The sequence below is a fragment of the Phymastichus coffea genome, unplaced genomic scaffold, assembly GCF_024137745.1.
Source record: "Phymastichus coffea isolate CEN01 unplaced genomic scaffold, Cenicafe_Pcof_1.1 PCOF00081, whole genome shotgun sequence".
In the NCBI taxonomy this organism is placed as follows: domain Eukaryota; kingdom Metazoa; phylum Arthropoda; class Insecta; order Hymenoptera; family Eulophidae; genus Phymastichus; species Phymastichus coffea.
In genome coordinates this window covers 281,953-303,282 of record NW_026706892.1, presented here as the reverse complement: position 1 = coordinate 303,282, position 21,330 = coordinate 281,953, and the positions used below count along the sequence as shown (strand labels likewise).

Sequence of the window (21,330 nt, the reverse complement as noted above, 5' to 3'; positions counted from 1 at the left end):
AATACTATTCCGCGTATTTTTTTTCAGTAATTCACTCAACTGTAGTGTCTGTTATATTTGGTAATTAAAAATATTTAATGTCAAACGTAAACATATTACATCGTTACTCCGAATTGTAAATAAACGCTTGCTGAAAAAAAAATGTGAAATTCGACTCGGGCATTCCCCCGAGAATAAAAGCGACCATTAAAAATAGGGCATTCGTCGAGCGCACGCGCACGTATAAATTCGCGTAAACAAGTCTTTGTCGAATTAAACTCGCATATTCGTGCCCAGGCGGGAGACTCACATAACGAGAAATAATCACCCACTCGTCATCAATTTTTTAGCGTTGCGCATTGGCCTTCTCACTCCCTGACTGTCTGCGTCTGGCGAGCGTTAGGCTAAGCATGAATTATTAACGTATTAGGGATGGGGAGAGGATCAATTGATTTATGATCGCGGCGTCGCGTCGCGCATAGCCGATAGGCACTCTCCAACCCACATACACAGACAAGGAATCTTCGATGTGCGATTGCAGGAAAAACAAGCGCGATCGATTAATCTGCATGCGACCCGAGCAAGATAGAGGGAGAGAGAGAGAGAGAGAGAAAGAGAGAGGATGATCGACGGAGGTGCCGTAACTTGAGTTATCGTTCTCGAACGCTACCATCGCCTCCTCGTTAACGATTCCTCGGCGTCACGGACCTAATTTTTTTTTTCCTGTTTTTTTTTAGACGCTGAGAGAAGAGCGACCCCATTGTGATTGAAGGTTCTTCCGATTTTGAAAGATGGGCGCGCATTCTCATGGTGGATCCGAGTTTTATTTACTTATTTTCGGACTGTTCGCTTTTCGATAATTTATCGGTGACGCGTTTTGAATTACTCTTATAACGTGAGTGCTTTGACTGTAATGTTGTTATTAATGATCAGAAATTGCGACGGAGTATAATAATTGCCGATATGATTTTTTTCACTCCATGAGAAATTCGTATTGAACGAAAGAGACAAATATTCATACGATATCATTCGTGTAAGCCGAGAATAAATTCCGGCCGAATGAAAAACGCATGAAATACAAAAAATCACATTCGTTATAACGTAGATAATAATGCACCTTTTGCAATTATAGCGAGTCCGATAAAAGCACAATATTTTCTATTAATTACCCACGTCTCTTTTGCGCGAGCGTGAAACACGACAAAATTTTCAGGGGAGGCGAGTGCCCACAAAAAACGGTGCATTGTCTCGATAAGGCAAAAACAAAAGTCCAGCATAAAATAAACGCGAGCTTTTAGCACTGGAAAGAGCGAAAAAAAAAATAACAAGATTGGACAACGTGTTGCACTGGGTTTGTATCAGAATTGCAGCGTGACAGCGCGTCGCATGAATAGATAAGCGGGCTGCCTCTCGCGATTCTCTTTCGCGAAATTCAATGCATCCCGCACGCCCGCGTTATTATTTGATCGTAACGCTGTATCGATTTTTCCTTCTTCCTCTCGCGGGAGTTGCGCGGCAATGATTTAAATATTAAGAAAAATAATAATAGCTACGATAGGTATTTTCGCTTCTATACATGAGATCATGCTGCTGCCATGTACTTCGTATTTCATCGTTGTTTTTAATTTTAACGAGTGCTTTTAAACCGTGATATTTTTATCGCTATACTAGCGTTTCATGACACATTGATACTTTTATCTGTGTATCAGTGCCGCTTTTCTGTCTTTTGTTTTTGTCATGGTTCTTTAAAAGTACCATTTAAATCAAATGACATGTGATAAATTGATGAGCTTGAAAGCTTTAGTGAGACATCGTTAATGTTTCATGACTAATTTTTGAATCAGAAAATGGTTTACTATCAGTCAGATAAACTCCTTCTGACAAGCAATGTTAAATCATTCGATAATATTGTAGCAGCATTTTTCCATTTTCATAATTCATTCCCATATCAAAGTGTAAAGTATGCAGCTTATGCGTTATAGTTAATAGACTTTTTTCCTGAAAAATCTGGCTAAATTAAATTCTTTTAAAAGTCCAAAGTATTTAAAATAAACTTTTTTTGCTTAAAAAATTCTGATAAACTATAAAGTAAAAAATCAAATACGGTGAAAGTACGCGCAGCTCGGGCTTGATTAAAATGTTATATAACCATATGATCAGAACAAAATAATTTTTGATATTGACGCACGCTCTATATTTTACAATAAGCGTCGTAATTTTTAACTTTGAAAAACCGATCCTAAAGCATTTACCTCACTCAACGTCGTTAAAAGTTTTGAATTTCCCTTTCAAATTATTGTGAATCTTCCAATCCGAAGGTTATACAATAGTATTCTGAAAACATAATCTGTACGGTGGTGCACTGAGATCTTATTGATATTAATGCTGTTACCGACGAAAGAAAAATCTAAGGGTCGTGAATAGCAAGCGGACGTAGCGTAATACTCGAGCATTATTGTTTCCCGGAATACACAGGCTTCGCTGGTTTGACTTCCTCTTGCAAATATAGGCGCGTACAGAGAGAGAGGGAGGGGGGAAGAGCACATAAACACGCGAATATACGCCCCTCCCTCCTCTTTATTCCTCTCGAGAGGCAAAGTGACTTCATAACCGGTCTGGATAAGGCGAGGACAAATATAATGGGACGCAGGCAGGAAGGCAAACCAGCCAAGTATTTACGGCTCTATGCAAATTTTATACACGGAAGAGATGCTGTTTGACACGCCGTGTGAAATTCCTCGCTTCAAGTTCGCAAGGGAGGACTAGCTTCTTTTGCTGCTGAGCGCGAACTCTACCACGTGTTAAACGAGTATGTCTAGTCCCAGCTCTCTTCTAACTAATGTCGAATACGCTTGAGGGTTCTCTGGCCGCTTTTTGTTTCTTATATCTTCGTGGCGGTTTGACTTGTCCGAGATGAATCGAGCTAGGTTTTTCGTGGCGAACTGTATGTTTTACTTTGCAAAAGAGATTCGAAACGTTCAAGTAGTACAAACAAGTTTTAGTGTCGGCGACAGTAGTACAAAGGCTCGCGTGGGCGCGTCATCATTTATACTTTGCACACACGGGGTACCCAACGATAAAACTGTCCATTACGGTGTAGCATAGAGCAAGCAGTAGTATAAAAGGAAAATACGCGCCTCGTAAAGCTCCACCTCGTCAGCATTGCACTTCAATTTCTTTGGAAAAAGAAAGAAGTAGAGGCTTATTATCGTGGATAGTATAGTGCTTTCTTGCTAGCTGATGTAACGGGATAGCAAATGGCATTCGATTGATCGTGTCCGATGCTTTATCGTTTCTTTTCGACGAAGCGGCTTTACAGAGAGAAAGAGAGAGAGAGAGAGAGAGAGAGAGAGGGAGAGAAAGAGAGAACGACGTAAAACTCCATTAAGCGTCTTTCACTCGCAGGCTTGGCCGTCCGTATGAAATCGCTATTGCGCGCGCGCCGAGTGCATTTTCTTCAAGAGAGAGAAAGAGAGAGAGAAAGAAAGAGAGACAGAGAGAGAGAGAGAACGAAAGAGAACGAGAGAGAGAGAGAGAGAGAGAGAACGAAAGAGAACGAGAGAGAGAGAGAGAGAGAGAGAGAACGAGAGAGAACGAGAGAGAGAGAGAGAACGAGAGAGAGAGAGAGAGAGAGAACGAGAGAGAGAGAGAACGAGAGAGAGAGAGAACGAGAGAGAGAGAGAACGAGAGAGAGAGAGAAAGAGAGAACTAGGGAGAGAATCGTACATCGTGGAATTACTTTTATTCAATCACCTTGCTCTGTCGCCAAAATGAAAGTGAGTTTCTTTTCCTGAGTCTTGCTTCGATTATTGTTTTTTTTTTTCAAGATTAAGTGGGAATTCTTTTGCACAAGAATATTACGACGATCATTCTCTTTTTCTGTCTTAGCGAAGTGAATCGATTACAGTTCGAGCAAAAAATTTTAATCGCACGCGATCGGATTGATAAAGTCTCTCCGATTGAAAAGGATACTTAAGCGAGTGAGCGAACGAGCGAGAGTGAGAAAGGGAGGGGGTGAGAGAGAGAGAGAGAGAGAAAACTCACTCGTAAAGTAGTCGATTCCAATTAAAACTTATTGAGCTCGGTGTTCACTGAAATCAAGCGCGACAACTTTTACTCACAGCCAGAGATATTGCGCGAACAATTCTTTTTCTGTAATTTTGAGCAAATAATGACGTTGTAAGCCGTTGAGATTGTTGGCCAATTCAACTTTCTGACGTAAAGTCGGCAGGTTTTTTTTACTCCTCCAAACTTTTCTTTCTTTCTTTCTTTCTTTCTATCTTTTTTTTTATCGCCAAGTAGCTGCGGCGGTTCGACAGTACAACTTCAGAGAGAATCTCCTGGCGCCTGTCAAACTCCAAGCAAAGAAAACTAAGCACAGTTACTGTAAGGTATACGTTGTGCAACGCGGGATATATCCTGGTAGCTTTATAAGGCAAATATCTACGTCTTACGCAACGCGGTCGTCCAGAGAAGTTTGCCAGGAATAAACGTACGCGCGCGAGTGAGCACGTGGGTCGCTCTTGAGCACGTGAGTGCATCTGCGTGCCTGTGTGTGTGTGTGTGTGTGTGTGTGTGTGTGTGTGTGTGTGTGTGTGTGTGTGTGTGTGTGTGTGTGCGAGCGCACAGTATGTTCGACTTTGGGCAAACATTTGCATCCTATATAAGAGAGAGATCACAGATCCCATGGCAATATTTGCCCGATGACTCACAGCCGCAAACAGCTTACTTTTTTTACTCGAAGGAGAAACCCGATTACGTGCCTTTACCAAGAATCTGCATTTGCCGGCGCGGCCAAACAAATTGTATCGATTTATCCGAAGCTCGACGCACTGAACACTCGATTACGCAACCGCAAGCCATCGATTCGCGCGCAACGTGATCGGCGCACACGTGTGGACGACACGCGAGTAGTCTCCTGCATTGAAAAATTATAGGCGCGCATGCCTCCTCTTTTTTTTACAGATGGGAATACTTTATTTCTTCGAAGAATGACTCACGTGGGGAATGAAGAAGATTCGCGCATGATTGTCCCACGAGAATTATATGAGCTTTTAAGCGGTATATATAGCAAATCTTTCCCTCGTGGCCGTTTTCTCTCAGCTTGAAAAATAGTTGATATCGCGTCACGATGAGACGACGAGATGTGTTTATTCGGCGCGATGCTCTCAAGAGTGTACACGCTCCAACTTTTATTGCAACTATTATGTGTACACGTAGTCTGCGCTTATGTGCGTACATGTTTGTACGTGTTTGACCCTTGGAATTCTCTTTTTCTCTTTGGGTCATCACGCAGACGAGATGGACTTGTGAAGATGAACGTTGAAGGTTTTCCAACGGGATCTATATGAAGCAATTTCATTGCGAGTTCGTTACCCTACGATGTTCCCCTCCCCCTAAGTGGGCGAAGCTTGTTTTTCCACGTCTATAAAGTTCGATGATTCGCATATTTCATCGGGGCTATCGCGCCTTTCTGAACGCTGTATCAACGAAAATAGCAGCTACGTATGACGAAGGCGGACTCGTAAAAAAGTTGGGAGTAAATCGTACGGAAAGTTCATATTGTTCTCTGCCTCTCAGCTGGACAGTTGGTACGCGATATCGATTTCCTACATGGCTTCTTGTCTTTATATGTGTTGGTGGCTGTGAGAAAAAATACAACGGACTTATACGGCCAAGAAGTTAACACGAGCGGCTTTGGGGTGAGAACGAGAGAGAGTAAGAGCGTAACGCCTCGAGCGATACGCAACTTATTATGACGAGCTACCCTAGTACGGTTTTTTGCGCGAAAGTTTTTTTTCAAGATTTTAAATTGCCCACGACGAGGAGTAAGTTTTAATGAATGTACGATATGACGATTAAAGATCAGATTAAAGTTATGTTGTAATTACGAGGACTTAATAAAATATCACTCGTGTAACATTTATTTTCGCTTTTTGCGTGTCTTGGGTCAAGATCTTTTTGCGAGGAAATACCATCACGCTTCATGTTAGAAAATTTTCGATCGCAGAAAGTATAGAATAGGCTCCTTTCGAGAGAGAAATCCTTTTCACGGTTGATAGCAAAAATGTCAGATCGGCGAGTGCATCTGTTCCGTATCAAGCAAGCAATCTCTTTTTGTAGATGATGGGTAATAGACGGAAAATGATATTCTTCTTACATGAAAACAAGAGGCGTGTCGCATAACAATTTATTTTTCTTTGGACAGAGTCATCCTGTATCATTCTGCACGATTTATCATTCGACGCTACTAGATTATCATATCAGCATGACGCACGCAAAAACGAAATTTTTCTTCGTGTATATTAAAAAAAAAATGTATATCGAATCCTTGTCGCTGCATTGAAATACTTTTGTCGTCGCGATTACTTTTTTCCCCCATAAAAAAAAGGAAAAAAGTAAAGAAAGAAAAGCAAGAGTCACGCGCGTCCTCTTGTCATTGTTAGGCCAAGCGTGTAAAAAAGAAAGCAAAAAGAAGAGAGGGAACAAACGATCCTTGAATAAATGAAAAGTTGTTCGGAGATGACCATATCCCAAGGTAATCAGCTTTTCGCTTTGGCGAGTCGTTAATTATCGGCGCGCACGTGCGCGAACTTCGACAAGCTTGAAACACGTGCGCGCGCGCGAGCGGAAGATCACGTGGACGTGCAGGCAGCAGAACTAGCAGCTTCGAGTTTGAATTGTTCTTCTGCGGCATGCTGCTATATACCAGAAGGCTTATGCGCGCTTAAACTTGACTCACTCTTCGAACGACTGATGCGCGATGGGATTCGATTCCCGCGCTACGGCCGTGCGATAACTTCTTAATGAAGGCTAGTTCTCTCAACCTTTCGTCCGTTTTGTCTTATTCCTATTGACTTCGATTGCGTTAACTCGCGCAGCGATCTATTCTCACTCGGAAGATATTTGTTTTGTTGTTACGTTGCAAAATTATTGACGAGACCGTGTCAATGACGACCGACATTTCATCGATCCTTTCAAATGGCCAAACAATGGTATCGTCATCCAATCGGCTCCGCTCGCAGAATCCGTGCTAAAATTACGACACGGAGTTTTCGATGACACAGCAGATAGCAATCAAACCACGCAAAATCCGAGTGTCTGGATGGCATCGAGATAATCGTCGAATCAGGAAAACGAATAGATGAGTTTGTCCGTAGAGCGAGCGTGAGGGGGAGGCGTTACTTCACGCGTAGATCGATGAAGTTGACCATTGGAGTGGTTGGGCGATCATTAGTCCGTAGCTCCGGTTACTGGATAATTCAAGTCTGCCAGTTATCCGAGCCATTAGAGTCGTCTCGCCTCTCCGAGCTACTAGCTACTGTGTTTTGGCCGAGCGGGCGAGAGAGACGGATACTGCCTTATGCTGTCCGTTGGAATCTCGCTCTCTTGTCTAAAACGTGAGACTACCTATAGCTCTGCCGAATTACCGCGACAGGCCAATGGCTTAATTCGACTCGGAAAGCGTCAGTTTGCTAGCTTGCAATCTTTGAAATACTATTTTTTTTAGGATTCATGAAAAGAGCCCTGGAAATTTAGGTCAAGTGCACAGCTTTCACGAGCGAATACTTTTCTTAATTACTATCGAGAGTGCTTGCGATAGAGCTTTCGGCATTACAAACTCTCACTGCTTTCAGCAAACTTTCCGATTAAAACGATTTTATCGGCAGGGAAGGGTTGGGCAGAAGAGAGGACGGGCGGCGGAGAACAAAAAACACTTTAACTACTTGATATTTCTATAGTTCGAGTCAATTCAATTTTTAATTTTATTTTTTGTTCGTAAAACGAAAGTTCTTGTCTCGCTGTGTAATGACTAAGAGTTTATTATGAGAACACTTATCATCAGTTAAAACGACAACGAAGCAACTCCGAATAATTGACCAGCGGACAGAAGCTTCGCCTTGTTTTAATTCAGAAATCGTAAATTCTTGTACGTGTGGCCAGCACATTCAATAATTGAACAGTACAAAGACAATCTTAATCTTCCCTTTCTGGTGGCGCGTTGCATGAATATTGATGTTGGTAAGCTCGAGCAAAACTTGACAAAAGTTCGGCATAATCTGGTCTCTCTTTCTCTCGTTCTCTATAGAAGCTCCCGGTCAACTGCGAGTTTTGTGTGTTGACTCGAATTGACAACCCATACTTCTAACAAATCCCTTCGGCTTTTGTTATTTTCAGAGATGGACTCTGCCGGGCAGGACGCGTCGGTTTATTGAAATTGTCGAAAAGTTCGAGCTCTTCCCTTTCCACTCGCAGGCTTGTGTTTATGCGAAAGCCAATAAGTTTCACGATTACCTCTCCTCTCACTCTTGGAAATGGCGGAATTGAACAAACGAATATATGGCTCTTAAAGTCCTTGAGTATTTTTATACGGCTAGAACCGTAAAGTTTCTTACACGAATGGATGCGAACACACGGCTTCTGTATGTGTACATAAACTTAGAGGTATAAAAGTATCATAAAAATGTCTGATAGACTGGTCGCTCCTTTAATTTCAGCGCGCCTTTGATTTTTCTTCTTCTGACAGAGATATAAGTTGATAGACTCGTAAAGCAGGTTTTACCACTGATTTTCCAAAGAAATAGCACTTAATTTTTATGAATTAAATTCGCAGTCCCGTAAGGCTCATATTAAATTTATTTTATGCGCTTTCCGTATTTTTCTTGCGAGTATTCATAATGTAATGACAAAATCTCTCCGTACGGTTCTATTTTCATCCACAACAACATCTTCTCAAAATTCGATCAAACTTTTTCTCCGCTTTCAAATTCTCATTACTTTTGCAATCTTCCCTCCATCTATTTATTTTGTAATCCCTCTCTCGACGTCAGCGTAAAACCGATAGCCCTGCTGGCAGAGTAAACGAACCGAACTAAATTCGAAACCCGCAGAAAAAAAACCAAATCGCGCGCAAAAAATAAAATACAACAATACGCGCGAGTTCATCCGCTGAAAAAAAGGAAGCCAGATCGGAATCGAGAGCGAAAAAAGAAAAAAAAGGTCGGACGAGTCCTTGAAAAAAGAAGGCATACGAGGGCATATAAAAGCGTATTGTCGTGGGAGAGAGAGAGAGGAAGAGAGAGTGGAGCGCTGTAATTAGAATATCCGCGATGCGTCCCAGCGTTCTGAATGGGCCGGCGGCGCGCTTCATTTGAATCGAGTCTCTGGCAAAAAAGAGAGAAAGAGAAAGAACGTGGTCGTCCATTCAATTTATTGTGGGCTTTCTCTCGACGTTCGGCTTTTCGCTTGAATTACGCGGATGAAAATTTTTTTTTTCTGCACAAAATTATTACGGTATAGGCTTCCTACGCCAGATCGTCTCCGAGGTTTGATGCGCTTGCTGTCTCCGAATGAGATGCCGACGAAATACTGTTACGAACATTTCATTTCTTCATATTACTGACAGAATTTTAATATGAATTTCGTATCCCGAACTTACGGCATATGAAATTTCGAGTTTTCAGATGATATTATCATTTTTGTTGTAGTTTCCTTCATAATATTGTTAGATGAAGCATTGCAGTAGAATTATGCGTAAAACATTAAAAAAATATTTTTCGTAGAAAATGTTATGCGTGCTTAAGATTGTATCTCATTACGTCATTCACTTTACAGAACTGTTATAGCATGCTCCGAACTAGCAAACATAGTTTTCTGAATGTTCACAAAGTAATAACCAACTTTTGTAATACAATATCCTCGGTTAAGAAAAGCAAACTCATCGGAACATCGATATTTACTCAAAAGTATTTAAGCTTAATTTAAACCTAACAAAAATATGAAGAATTTCCCTGAAGAAAAATCATTGGAAGCATGCTTTATATATAGCCAAAACTTTTCATTATAATAGAAATGCATCGAGAGAGAGAGAGAGAGAGAGGGAGGGGTGGGAGAGAGAGAAAGAGTAGTAGTAGTAATAAGTTAAAGTTTATTTGGTTCTGACTAAATTCGATCGCGCTGCAACAATTACCTAATAACGAACTTGTCTATATGGGCAGATCTGTTGATCACATCTTCTTCGATAAGTTTTGACAACGAATATCATTTTTCTGGTACACCTGCATTGAACCAAATTTATCCTCATCTGCGTCTAATATGATTTGGGAATTTCCAAAGGGGAAAGATAAAAATAAAACACTAGGCTATCGTAGAAATTCCGTGTGTATTTTGGCGGGACAGGGGGAGGGGGGAGTTCAGGAATATTTCGGCAGCGACTGGCATTTCGTATGCATGCACCGCGCGACACTTTGGTGTAGAGAGAGAGCGAAAGAGAATATGGGTGGGGGCGATGGCAGGAAGAGGTGTGTATATGTGCCTTTCGCACAGCATTCAAATCGCGCCTTCGATTCCGCAACTTCCTCTCTACCCCCAGCGCGCGCAGAGTGTCAGGTCAACTCTCTGCCACTGTGCAAAAGCCAGTCGAGGAGGGAGTATACGAACGATCGGTAATAAGCTACACTCGAATTGCTGCTGACGCTTTCACCACTGACTATGAATTATTTATTTTGGCTGCGGGAATTTTCTCTTCGGGTGAAAGCTACTTTTACTAACCTGCTTATGTTTTCAAATCAAGCTAGACTGACGTATATTCCTTTCACTCTTTCTTCTTACATTTTTTTAGACCTGTCGACGAATTACTAATAGTGTTTGAAAAAATGGAGACTTTATTAAGCGGTATTATTCGACGTTGGTCCAATGTTGTTATTTAACACGCAACGGCTTTCAAGCTTTATTTGGGTGAAAATGTATTTTTCGGATACTATATATTCATCATTATTTTGGAATTTCCCGCTATTATATCAACTCTCCATTCAGCGCGCGGATAATAACCGTCCGGAAATTCACCTTTTAATCATGTATATATATATATATGTATTCGAAATTGAGATCTATTCACGTTCACTTGTGTCATCAAAACCCCGATAAGCGCAATAATATTTTTAAATTACTGTCATTCTCGAGAATTCATCTCCGATCAGATATTCACTTCTGATATATGGACATAATCTTCCATTTGATTTGACTATTTCGACTAGTCGGAAATTCTCGTAATAAATTACAAAGATCATCATTGTGTTTATCATTTCTAGCTGCATGTTATCACCGTGTATAATTTTCATTTGAAATTGAACATTAATCAAGTGTTATCGCATGTATGTGCAGTTTTATTTCGTTAAAGCCGACGGCACATAAGAAAGTCAACTTGACTTCATCAGGAAATATTAAGGTAAGCTGTTATTTACGATAACTAATGAACTGCTCTTGCCGAGCCCGTCCCGAAAACAGCAGCGATTTATCGCATGAGCCTTCTTCGCCCATCACTCCACGGCCCGCAAGCAACTTCTATGTATAATGCATCCCCATTCAAGTGTGATTCCACGCGAATAAAGAAAGCTTCTATCTCTTGATATTCTTGCTCTACGAGAGAAAAAAAAGTCACGTCGATCGATAAGTTGTCATATAACTTCGATTCGCAGCGAATCCTCTGACCCACCTTTTTCTCTCTTCCTGCGTACAGCTTGACAATGCTCACGCGCTGAATTGTAAGAGTTCTGACATTTCCATTGGAAGAAAACTTGCCTTGATTAACGCGTGAGAGGGGTAGGATGCTTTTTCAGCGGTTCATTGGAGAATTTCATCGGCACACATACTCCGCGATGATTCACAAAAATGTGTATAGGAAAGGCATATAGAAGAGAAAAAAAGAGAGTGAGACTGTCGAGAGGGATGAAAAAGTGGTTGAAAGGAGGAAGAAAGTCGCTTCCGCGGATGTGGTAATGGCTGTCGTCGTTGGGAGGAAAGGGGAGGCGTCGATCAGTTATCCCACTCGGCCGTCACTTCATAGAGATTGATGCTCGCATGCTCTCGCGAGCGACGTGTCTTTGGCTTTCTCTACTCTACTCTCTCTCTCTCTCTCTGTTATATTCCCCGACCCAATAGCCAACGCCTTTTTCCCGGCAACTCCGTTACTGTACCATTACTTATCATCTACTTTTACGATGGCTTCGCCCCTCTACCTCCTCTCCTTTTTTTTTTATCGAGAGATAAATGCCGCTCGGCCATTAAAAAACGAGAAAAGGATACTTTCTCGAACGTTCAGGTCCTTGAGAGGAAATAGAAAAGTTTTGTTGTTACGAGCTTTTCATCGTTTGGCGCTTTGAAACTTTGACGAGTCTTTGGGATTCATATTTTTTAAGGGCGCTTTTGAAAAATGCCACCCTTATAGAACAAGCTATCAAGTTTTTCAGTATCTGCCATTTTGTAAAAATTTGCATGTTTTATTATTTACGCACTTGGAAATCATTTAAATCATATAAGACTTCCTTTTATTTCGCAATTTAGAAAATAACGCAATGATAGCATTATTCCTAACTTTTTGTACAGTGATTGAATAGTTCGTCAAACATGATGAAGAGGGCATTCCTCAATAACCATAACTTTACATTTCCTGAAAATAACAAATATCAACTCGTTACTTTTGATTTGATAACAAAATACTGCATTCTTCGTTTCTGTTAATCATTAAATCACTAATTAAAAAATGAGGAATTATACTGCTGTTGTATCGATACTTCAAATCGTTAACAAACGCTCAATATCACCAGCTTGAATTATAAAAATGGTACATGCAATTTATCGTCAGAAAACTTACGTATTTATGAAAAAATTTGGCTTTGTTAATGAAGCCAACCCAAACAAAAATAAAAAATATACGGTTCTACCTAGATCGCTAAGGAAAATTAAAATAAAAACTCCCTTTGACTAAACCATAAAATAAAAGGAAAAAAAGATCCGTACCCAACTGAATCCGTCCTTTTATCTTTAAAAAATATCCAAGAGAGAAGGATTGTTCAAAGCAATAGTACGCGCGCATATGACCCTCGGTCGTTCGACTGAATACAGGAGATTCAGACGTGCATGCATTTTTTAAAAACAAAAAGAAGGAGGCTCAAGCCTGCAGCGCGAGTATATCCTCACTGCACGTAGCGAACCGTACAGAAGATGTGTCTCAGACAAGCGATTTAGTCGAAGCTGTCTCTCTCTCTCTCTCTCTCTCTCTCTCTCTCTCTCTTTCAGCTCGTTCTTATGTGAACCACTGCTGTGGCAAGGAGAAAGGTACTTGCACGGTCGAGAGATAGAAGGGCAAATTACGCGAAATGCAACTTTGCAAAAACAGGAAGCCAAACAAAGTGCCAAGTTTCTCGCGCGTATCACGTCGCAGAGAAGTACACTAACAATTATCGTAAACGGCAACGAGACTTTTGCGCGAGCACTGTCTGTTTCGTCACTCGAGGCGACGCCACTGTTTCCTTTTCCTCCAGAGAAGCTTATTCGGCAAGCGACCGTTAATCAACGTCCTCGCGCGCGACACTATTGAATTATATGCAGACAGCAAAAAAATTCTTGCCTAGATAGAGGGCCGCTCTTTCTCTTTTTTTTCGGTGTTCGCGACGAGGTTTCAGCGAGAATAGGATTTTATGATGCCTATTCTTTTTTGGTCTTCCGCGTGCCTCACAAGTCGCTTTTTTGTACTCTGTAACACGCCTACAAAAGCACTGTAATAAGTTTAACCGAAGCTTAGAATGGGTTAGATATAAAATGTATAGTCGACCGCAGCGTACAGAAAAGTTTTAAAAATTTATTCGGTATGTAGATTTAGTGCGAAAGTATCTGACAAATTTAATGGGTTAGTGGCTGACTAAACGCGAATTATTCTACTGAAAGTTGGAATTCGTAGAAGAACTTGCGATTAACGTCTTCGTGTGCGAATAAGTACTCGAGGGAAATGGGGAGAGAGAACTCGAATTTGAAAAGGACAAAAGTAGATTGCATCAAGTCATTTGGAAAAGATTAGAGATCTAACGAGCTGGAAATGGCTGAAGGAACAAAGACATAACATTTGCACGCTTACTTCCATATATACAAACATTTCGCGAAAGAAGAAATTGAAACGTTTATAAGCACGCGATCCAACATTTACAGCTACGAATAATCAAAGGGAGAATTCGCCTTCGAATTTTTATGACGTAGTTCGCGTAGATATTGACAAGGAATACGATGCTACGGCAAAGAAAGACAAAAGGGAGGAAGAGAGAGGAAAGGCGGTCTCGCAAGGAGAAAAACTCGCAGTCCGGACGGGAGAGAAAGCGGACCGATAGCTTCGAGCTGTGGAAACGACGTTCTCTCTCGCGGGATTTGTCCCTGTGGAATCTTCGCGTATATCGTATACGCGAGAGCTTGCGACAACGGGGAAAAAGACTCGTGGAAACTCGTGTGACAGAGACCCGAGAGGATTTTCATTTATTTATTTATTTATTTTTCTTCTCTCGTGCTTTGGCGTGAAAAAAGGTTAACAAGAAATTAAATGAAAATTATCAGCTTACGCGCGAGCAGGTAGATCGGTGCAGTGACCGTCTCTCGAAAACTTTCTAGAGCCTCGCACAGGTATATAATTGCATGATCGTTAAGCGTAATGAGATTATTCAAAATGACCTACTGCGTACTTGCTCGTAATTGAGTGGGCCGCTTTTCATTTCTAAGCTCTTTTTAACTGATTTTATCTTTCCTAAATTGTTATCTTATTATATACTTATTGCAGCATATAAGCGATTTTCACAAACAAACAATTTTTAATTCGAGAAAATTTTATCGACTATTTACACTATGTCCACGCCTTGGCTTATGCCCTTTAATTAATCTATAGAACATATGGAACTAGTTAAAACACTTAGGTTCATTAGATGACATTTTATGATACTATTAATTTTTATATGGTGTATTTTTATATGGAATCCTTCCTAAAAAGGAGAATTACGAGAAGTGAAGCCTCTATTGATTATTATTATTGGTGTATTAGAGATAGAGATTATGGAATGTGATTATGCTGATTTGATGTAATATCACGTAAGTTTTCAGCGTACATAGTGATTATTACTTTAATAAAATATATAAGATCATATCTTAGTTTACAGTGTAACAGTGCATAAAAACTTAAAATTAATAAAATCGAAGAGCTGACACTTTTGATTTATTTGTGTGTTTTCAAAGCTCTTCAAGGGTCAAACTTAAAAAAATTACATAAGATACCCATAAGAATTGACGTGTTTGCTTTTGCTATTGTTAAAATTATCACTTTTCTCCTGATTTGAACGTCTATACTGATGAGTAAATGAATGTCACAAGACAGCAGGTGATGGGCCAGAGTATTTTGAGTTTTCTAATAGACTATGTAATGTTAAAGTAGTAAATTTAGATGTGTGGACACTATTTAAACATTCGAAAAAAAACGATACTGAGTGATGACACTTTTTGATGGAATGGAATTGCTGATTTATCCGCAAAGAAGCTTCTACACCGCGCGGAAGTATTTTTCCGTTGTCGCTCATTGTTATCCTTTTTTCTGCTCGCGTAATATAATGATGCAGCGAAACAACGAAAGCGGAAAAAGAAAGCAGCTAAAGAAAGAGATACAACATTGTTATCCGAGCCCTCCTTGGTATTTTGTTACCGCCCGACGAGCAGCTGTAGTGTCTAGGTATCTTCTTCTTCCCACTTTCTTCCTTCAGCTTTTATGAACAATCCGGTCTGTATACAACTTGTTAACAGTGCTCGTTATATAAAGACGAATAAATGTTCTTCGCGAAGCTCGTAATTGTCAATTATCCTATATAGTTAGCTCTACGCTGCGAGATCTAACGACGTCGAAAGGATATTGTTCAATGAACGATCAATTCGGAATGGTACAACGTAAGAACGCGATTTATCAAGAAGCATTGCATTGTGCGACGGTGCAAGCACGCGAGGACAGTAATGCCAGTTTATTAAATTTCATAGTCGGGACTTTTCTCGTTCTATCTCTCGACAAGCTGGTATCGGCGTTGTATTTTCTATTGTCGCAATTGCCAAGCACTAAAGAACTTTATTGGCTGATCCTGCGAAGCGTGTCGCGCTAAAGCTTCGAAAGACCAGCAGCTCTCTCCCTTAAGTGTACAAGTGATTTATGATTTGTAACGCTCCGGCACTTCGTGCGCGAACGAGTGAGGCGAAAAGAAAGATTCGGGATAATGGGCTTTAGCTTGAAAGAGGTCAAAGCTAGCTCCGCGGTTGAAGCTACACTTGCAAACTTGGTGTGTATGTGTGCCTCGATCATTCATTAACTTGGAAAAATCCTCACAAAAAATAATAAAGGAAGAAGCTTACACGTTAATAATTCACATTGGTACAGAGATTGGAAAAGTGGGTCGATAGTCTCTATTGAGGGGTGCAACGGTATGAATGCAGTAAAACGCCGACGAAAACACATACGCCACTTGGCAGCTATTGTCCTTATCTCGACAGTCTGCAAGAAAATGAAAAGCTCGAGAGAGAAAGAGAAAGCTACGGAAATAGATGGTTTAACAGATAAGTGTGCTTCCAGAAAGAGAGAAACTGTCTCGACGCTCTAGGAAAGAAAAAGATAGAACGTGCGCGAAGTGGCGCGCTTTTGCTCTTCGAGAGGCTACCGCTATTGCAGAATGGAACCAATACCAGCTCGGCTCGAAGCCTGATTTCCAAACTCAAAGCCTTTCAATTTTTTTCTTTATTTTCCTGCTTCAAAGGCTCTCAACGTAGCTCCTCTGACTAATTATGCCACTGTTTTCTTTGTTTACTGGTTCAATCTTTCTCTGTTTCTCCGTTTAGATAAAACTTAATTAGATGTCCATCAACTTCAAGGAGATCCTGTTGACGTGATGTGGAATGTTGATAACGAATTTAATTATTTCGTTATATTGCAGATTTTTCCCGACACAGTTTTCAGAGATTCCAGTCGCGATTAATTTGTGCTGAACTACGGGTGCAAATGAATATTTTAATTTCGAAAGTTTGCTCATACAACTTGTAACGCGTAAAAGTTGTACGTATATACGGATTTTAACATACGTACACACACATTCAAATTGAGTTTTCAAACTAAACCAGCTAGATTTTTGTGTAAATCTCAAATTAAAATCTTTTTTTCTATTATAACTTCTTTCAAGGCACTCTCGATAAAAGTTCTCCGACGAAAGTGCGTGCGCGCGCGTGTGTATGTGATAGAGAAAAAAGCAAATTGAGAAAAATATTTTTGCAGAAAAGAAAAATACACTATGTCTCTTTACACACACGTCGACGACATTTTCTTTTTTGTGAATTACATGACTTGCGGCTTGAATCGCGCTAGCAAAAATACGGCGGAAATACATGCATCGATATTTTCTACTCTATACAAAAGAAAAAAAAGAAACAGAAAAGCGAAGGCACGTACGCACACGCTATTTCCCCGTTATTTTTCCAAATATTAATCTAGTTTGCATTATGCTTACTTTGCATAATGCCAAAGTTATCTTTCGAAAAAGAGGAGCGCAGTCGTGCCGCCAAAGTCAAGCTTTCGAAAATGAAGTTCGTTCGAGGTACGCCTTTGTTGCGTCACCTTATGCGGATATGGGAAACAATTCGTTGAAAGTTTCGCTGACAAAAAAAAGTGAGAAGGATTCGCGAGCGCGTGTATGTACGCCTATATATACGGGGGTACAACGGTTTTCGTCGACAAATTGTGAGCTCGTGGCCTCGATTTGTCTCTTTTCTACTCGTATAGCTGCTTTCTCTCTCTCTCTCTCTTTCTCTCTCTCGCTCTCTTGCTCTCTCGTCTGTCGGGTGGCAAGTATACGATGAAATAACTCGATTAGTCAAGCCGGTGAAAGAGCGAGGAATTTTTGGAATTCGCGAAAATTACCCGTCAAAGCTGCCACCCCAACTCCTCCTCGAAAAAGGAAAAAAAGAAAATGTATTATCTTTATTTAGCTTTATGAAATATCACAGGCTATTACGCTACGTAAAGCCCCGCGCCCCGTTCGTTATTCCTTTAATTATTTTCGCATCGCGCGCGAATTTTCCCCGGGGCATCTGGTTATATGCCCCTTTTCTCATTAGTAGCCGTGTATTTCTTTTTTTCTCGCCGGCTATAATTTCTTTCGTAACAAATTTTTAATGCCGTTACACAACACCGCCGTCATTCGCTATGAATTATCGGCGAGCACCAAGTTGCGAGACACAATGATTGAAATGCCTGGGATCCGTGCTACGGGTTAACGTATTTACAGTCTTCTGTATCCCGCAAGGCGCTTGAAAAGTTTATATTAATCAATACTTATGCAGAGCCTGGCGGCTTCTGCCAGCGCAAGTTTCGAGATAGAGAAGCCGCAGTACACCCTTCGATACTCGAGATTCGTGTAATTGGTTTACTGTTTCTCCTAACAAACTCGCGAGTTCCCGATGACATACTTTCAATAAAAAAGAAATTTGACTTGCGTAATTTCTCTGTACGCCTTGAAAAAGTAAGATTCAATGAAATTCCAATAAATGAAAGACAGAGAGGGGGGGGGGGTGATATACAAATTGAAATAACTCGCAATTGCAACGATTTCAACGCACAGGTTTTAAGCTCGAAAATCGTCTCAAAGGCAACTGTTCAAGGTTCCCTTTGAACGACACTACATATAAGGCAAGAGACAGTGGCAGTGTACGTTCAATTGGCATTGCTGGTTCATCAGCACAAGCCTAGAGGAGGCCGCTTACACTTGCCAGTCATTCAAAGGAATAACTGAGACAGACAACTAATCGTCTCAAACATCGCCGATGAATATGCAAACGCAGGAGTCCCGCTGGTGCATTGATACGGTCAAAGGGGAACGGGACTGTGCCGCGGCGTAATTCGACGAGCTAAAGCGCGCTCACTCTCGCGGGCCAATCTGCTGGCAAAGCCGCTTAGGACGTTCTAATGAACATTCCCCGGACAAAAGCTTCCTATGCTCGATATATAACACTGACCGACTGCGTGCTGATGCTGTTGTTGTTGTTGTTGTTGTTAGCGTTGATACTTTGCAGGGCCATTTGTATCTCGTGACAATGACGTTGACGATAACATCGTCCAATCAACCAATCGCTTAATGTGATGTAGCTGTTTTTCTTTTGAAACAATTAATTTTATGATTACTTTTTCAACGATGAATTTCAATATTTATATTTAAAGAAAAAGGAACGCACGACTACACTACGATCGTTTGAGTTTACGTACTCTCAACCAAATTTACCATGCAACGGCGGACAAATATTTTTCGAAGCACACCAGCAGAGTAATTTTGGCTGTGTACTGATGCATATAAATACGTAATAGTCGTGTGTTTGGCAAAGCAAGTTTTCGTCATGCACGACGAAAACTTGCTAATATTCCAAGTGTTAATATATCTTCGATGTGTAAATGCTAATCAGCAAATATTATGCGAAAGCCGTACGTGAAAATTCATTTAGTTAGTATAACTCTCGGTCCGTTTAAAATAATCTAACCTGATTGTCCTCTCTTGGTAAAGTATGATAATGTGAAGTAAATGAAAGAATCCCTGCATAGTAAAGAAATTCTACCGGTTATATGTATATAGTAACCAAACCACTTACTATGTCTATCCGTTTCTTTTTTAACCTTTCCAATTGGCCAAAGTTCAACAAATCAGCGCAAAGGCGAACAACTGTTTCGCGCTTCATTTAATCAAAGACGAGAGAGAGAGACAGAGAGAGAGAGAGGAAGCGGATATTCCACCTCTCTCTCTCTCTCACTCTCTCTCTTTGAGGGAGAGAGGGAGCTTGGAATTCCGGTAATTTCCACTCGGCGAATATTCATGAGAGCAGGCTTGTGCGCAAGCGCTTTGCTACCGGGCAAATCTATGCAGATGAGAAAGGAAGCTCTGTGATGCGACTGCTACCACCGTAGCAACATCCACGCTTCAATTAACCCAAGTGCATGCGAGTTGTCGTTCGCTACTGCTTGGCTTACTATGTGACGAGCTCCGTGCATGTGCGTGCGCGCAGGTCCTGAATTATTCAAAAAAACATTTCAATGCGTTCGCACTATTGTACATAGAAGCTTGTGTACCCGTTTGACCGATGAGGCGAGACGCCGGTGTGCTACCTCTCTTTTTTTCTTTCGACCTTTGCATGCCAGCCTGATTTCCCGCGTTGATTATTATTTTTCGAGGCTCTTTGACATACCTACGTCGAAAATTTTCGGGGAGAAAGTTCTACTTTTTTTGTCTTTCGCCGGGTGCACGACGCGTACTGAACTTTCAGTGTGTTATCTAATAATTTCCCTCTGATTTTTTTTATCATTCGACTTGTTAGGCTCTTCGTTTTTCTGCACGGCTGATTATTCTCCATAGAACATGAAAATTGAAATAACAATGAGCTTGCAAGATCCAGATTACAAAATTGTTTTCTATTATTTATATGCTACAAGAGCTTACTCATTCGCGGAAACGATTTATTGCGATGGGAGAATAAACGTAATGTGCAGATTTGGCTTATGCAAGACTGAAATAATAATACATGGATATTGCTATTGCTAAATAGAATATCATGCAAATTATTATTCAAATCGAAATTTCGAATATACACAAATATGCGTAACTATGATTTGAATGAGTCATAACTCGAATCAATCAACATAATTGTTGCGCAGTAAACAAGGTAAAATGACACTATAATGATCGACAAAATATTACAATATGACCTTAATAGTTATACGATTTGGATAAGATCGCCATACGTATGTCGATTTATGTACAGTTGATAAAACGATTACTTAATTATGACTACTTCCATTATGTGATTTAGTCACGAAGTTTTAGATGATTTATATCATTTACAAACAATGAATACATCAGTTATTCGCTGATAATTCATCTATAATTCCTATATTATTATGCAATTTTCTATTTTATTATTCGCTGCAGAAATTAAAATAAATCTGGACATTTTGTTTGTGCATATGTGCAGGTCCACCAATGGTCCATCCTAAAACACAGACGATGACAACGAACGAGGGCGACACGCTCGACGTGATCGTCGAATTTTGCGCGGAGCCCAACTACACAAAAGTCATCTGGATGTCCGAGGAAAGGGTGTACGTGCCAGGCGGAGAATCACGCGACGGTGTCAGAGCTCTCTCAATCGAGGTCAGTTTCTCCGGATTTCGGCTAAAGTCGACAATTTCAAATTTCTTTTTTTCCAGCTGAATCAGATATTGTTTTTTATTTTTATCTCTTCATTAATACGAAAGTGATAAATTCAACGGATTTTATATCACGAATCATATCCCCCAATCTACTACTCGCGCTAGTAAAAGGATTTCCATTACCTCGCGGGATTGTCTATCATAAAATTCATATCTCAAGTTTAAAGAGAACATCTCTCTTGAGCATTAAATACAAAATGACGGTAACTTATTATTTCAATCGATTTATTTCCAAACGCAAAAAAAGAAACGTGTTGGAATCATCGTCC

The 21,330-nt window shown here is 40.5% G+C and overlaps 1 protein-coding gene across 3 annotated transcripts in view; it reads left to right on the top strand.

Moving 5' to 3' along the window:
* Window positions 1–21,330, top strand: part of LOC131668616 (hemicentin-2) — a 153,653-nt gene that overhangs the window by 127,015 nt on the left and 5,308 nt on the right. For all 3 annotated transcript variants that reach the window (XM_058942944.1, XM_058942943.1, XM_058942942.1), the window contains one exon: window positions 20,824–21,002. In XM_058942944.1, coding sequence (XP_058798927.1) covers window positions 20,824–21,002 — 179 coding nt within the window. The remainder of the gene's footprint in view (window positions 1–20,823; window positions 21,003–21,330) is intronic.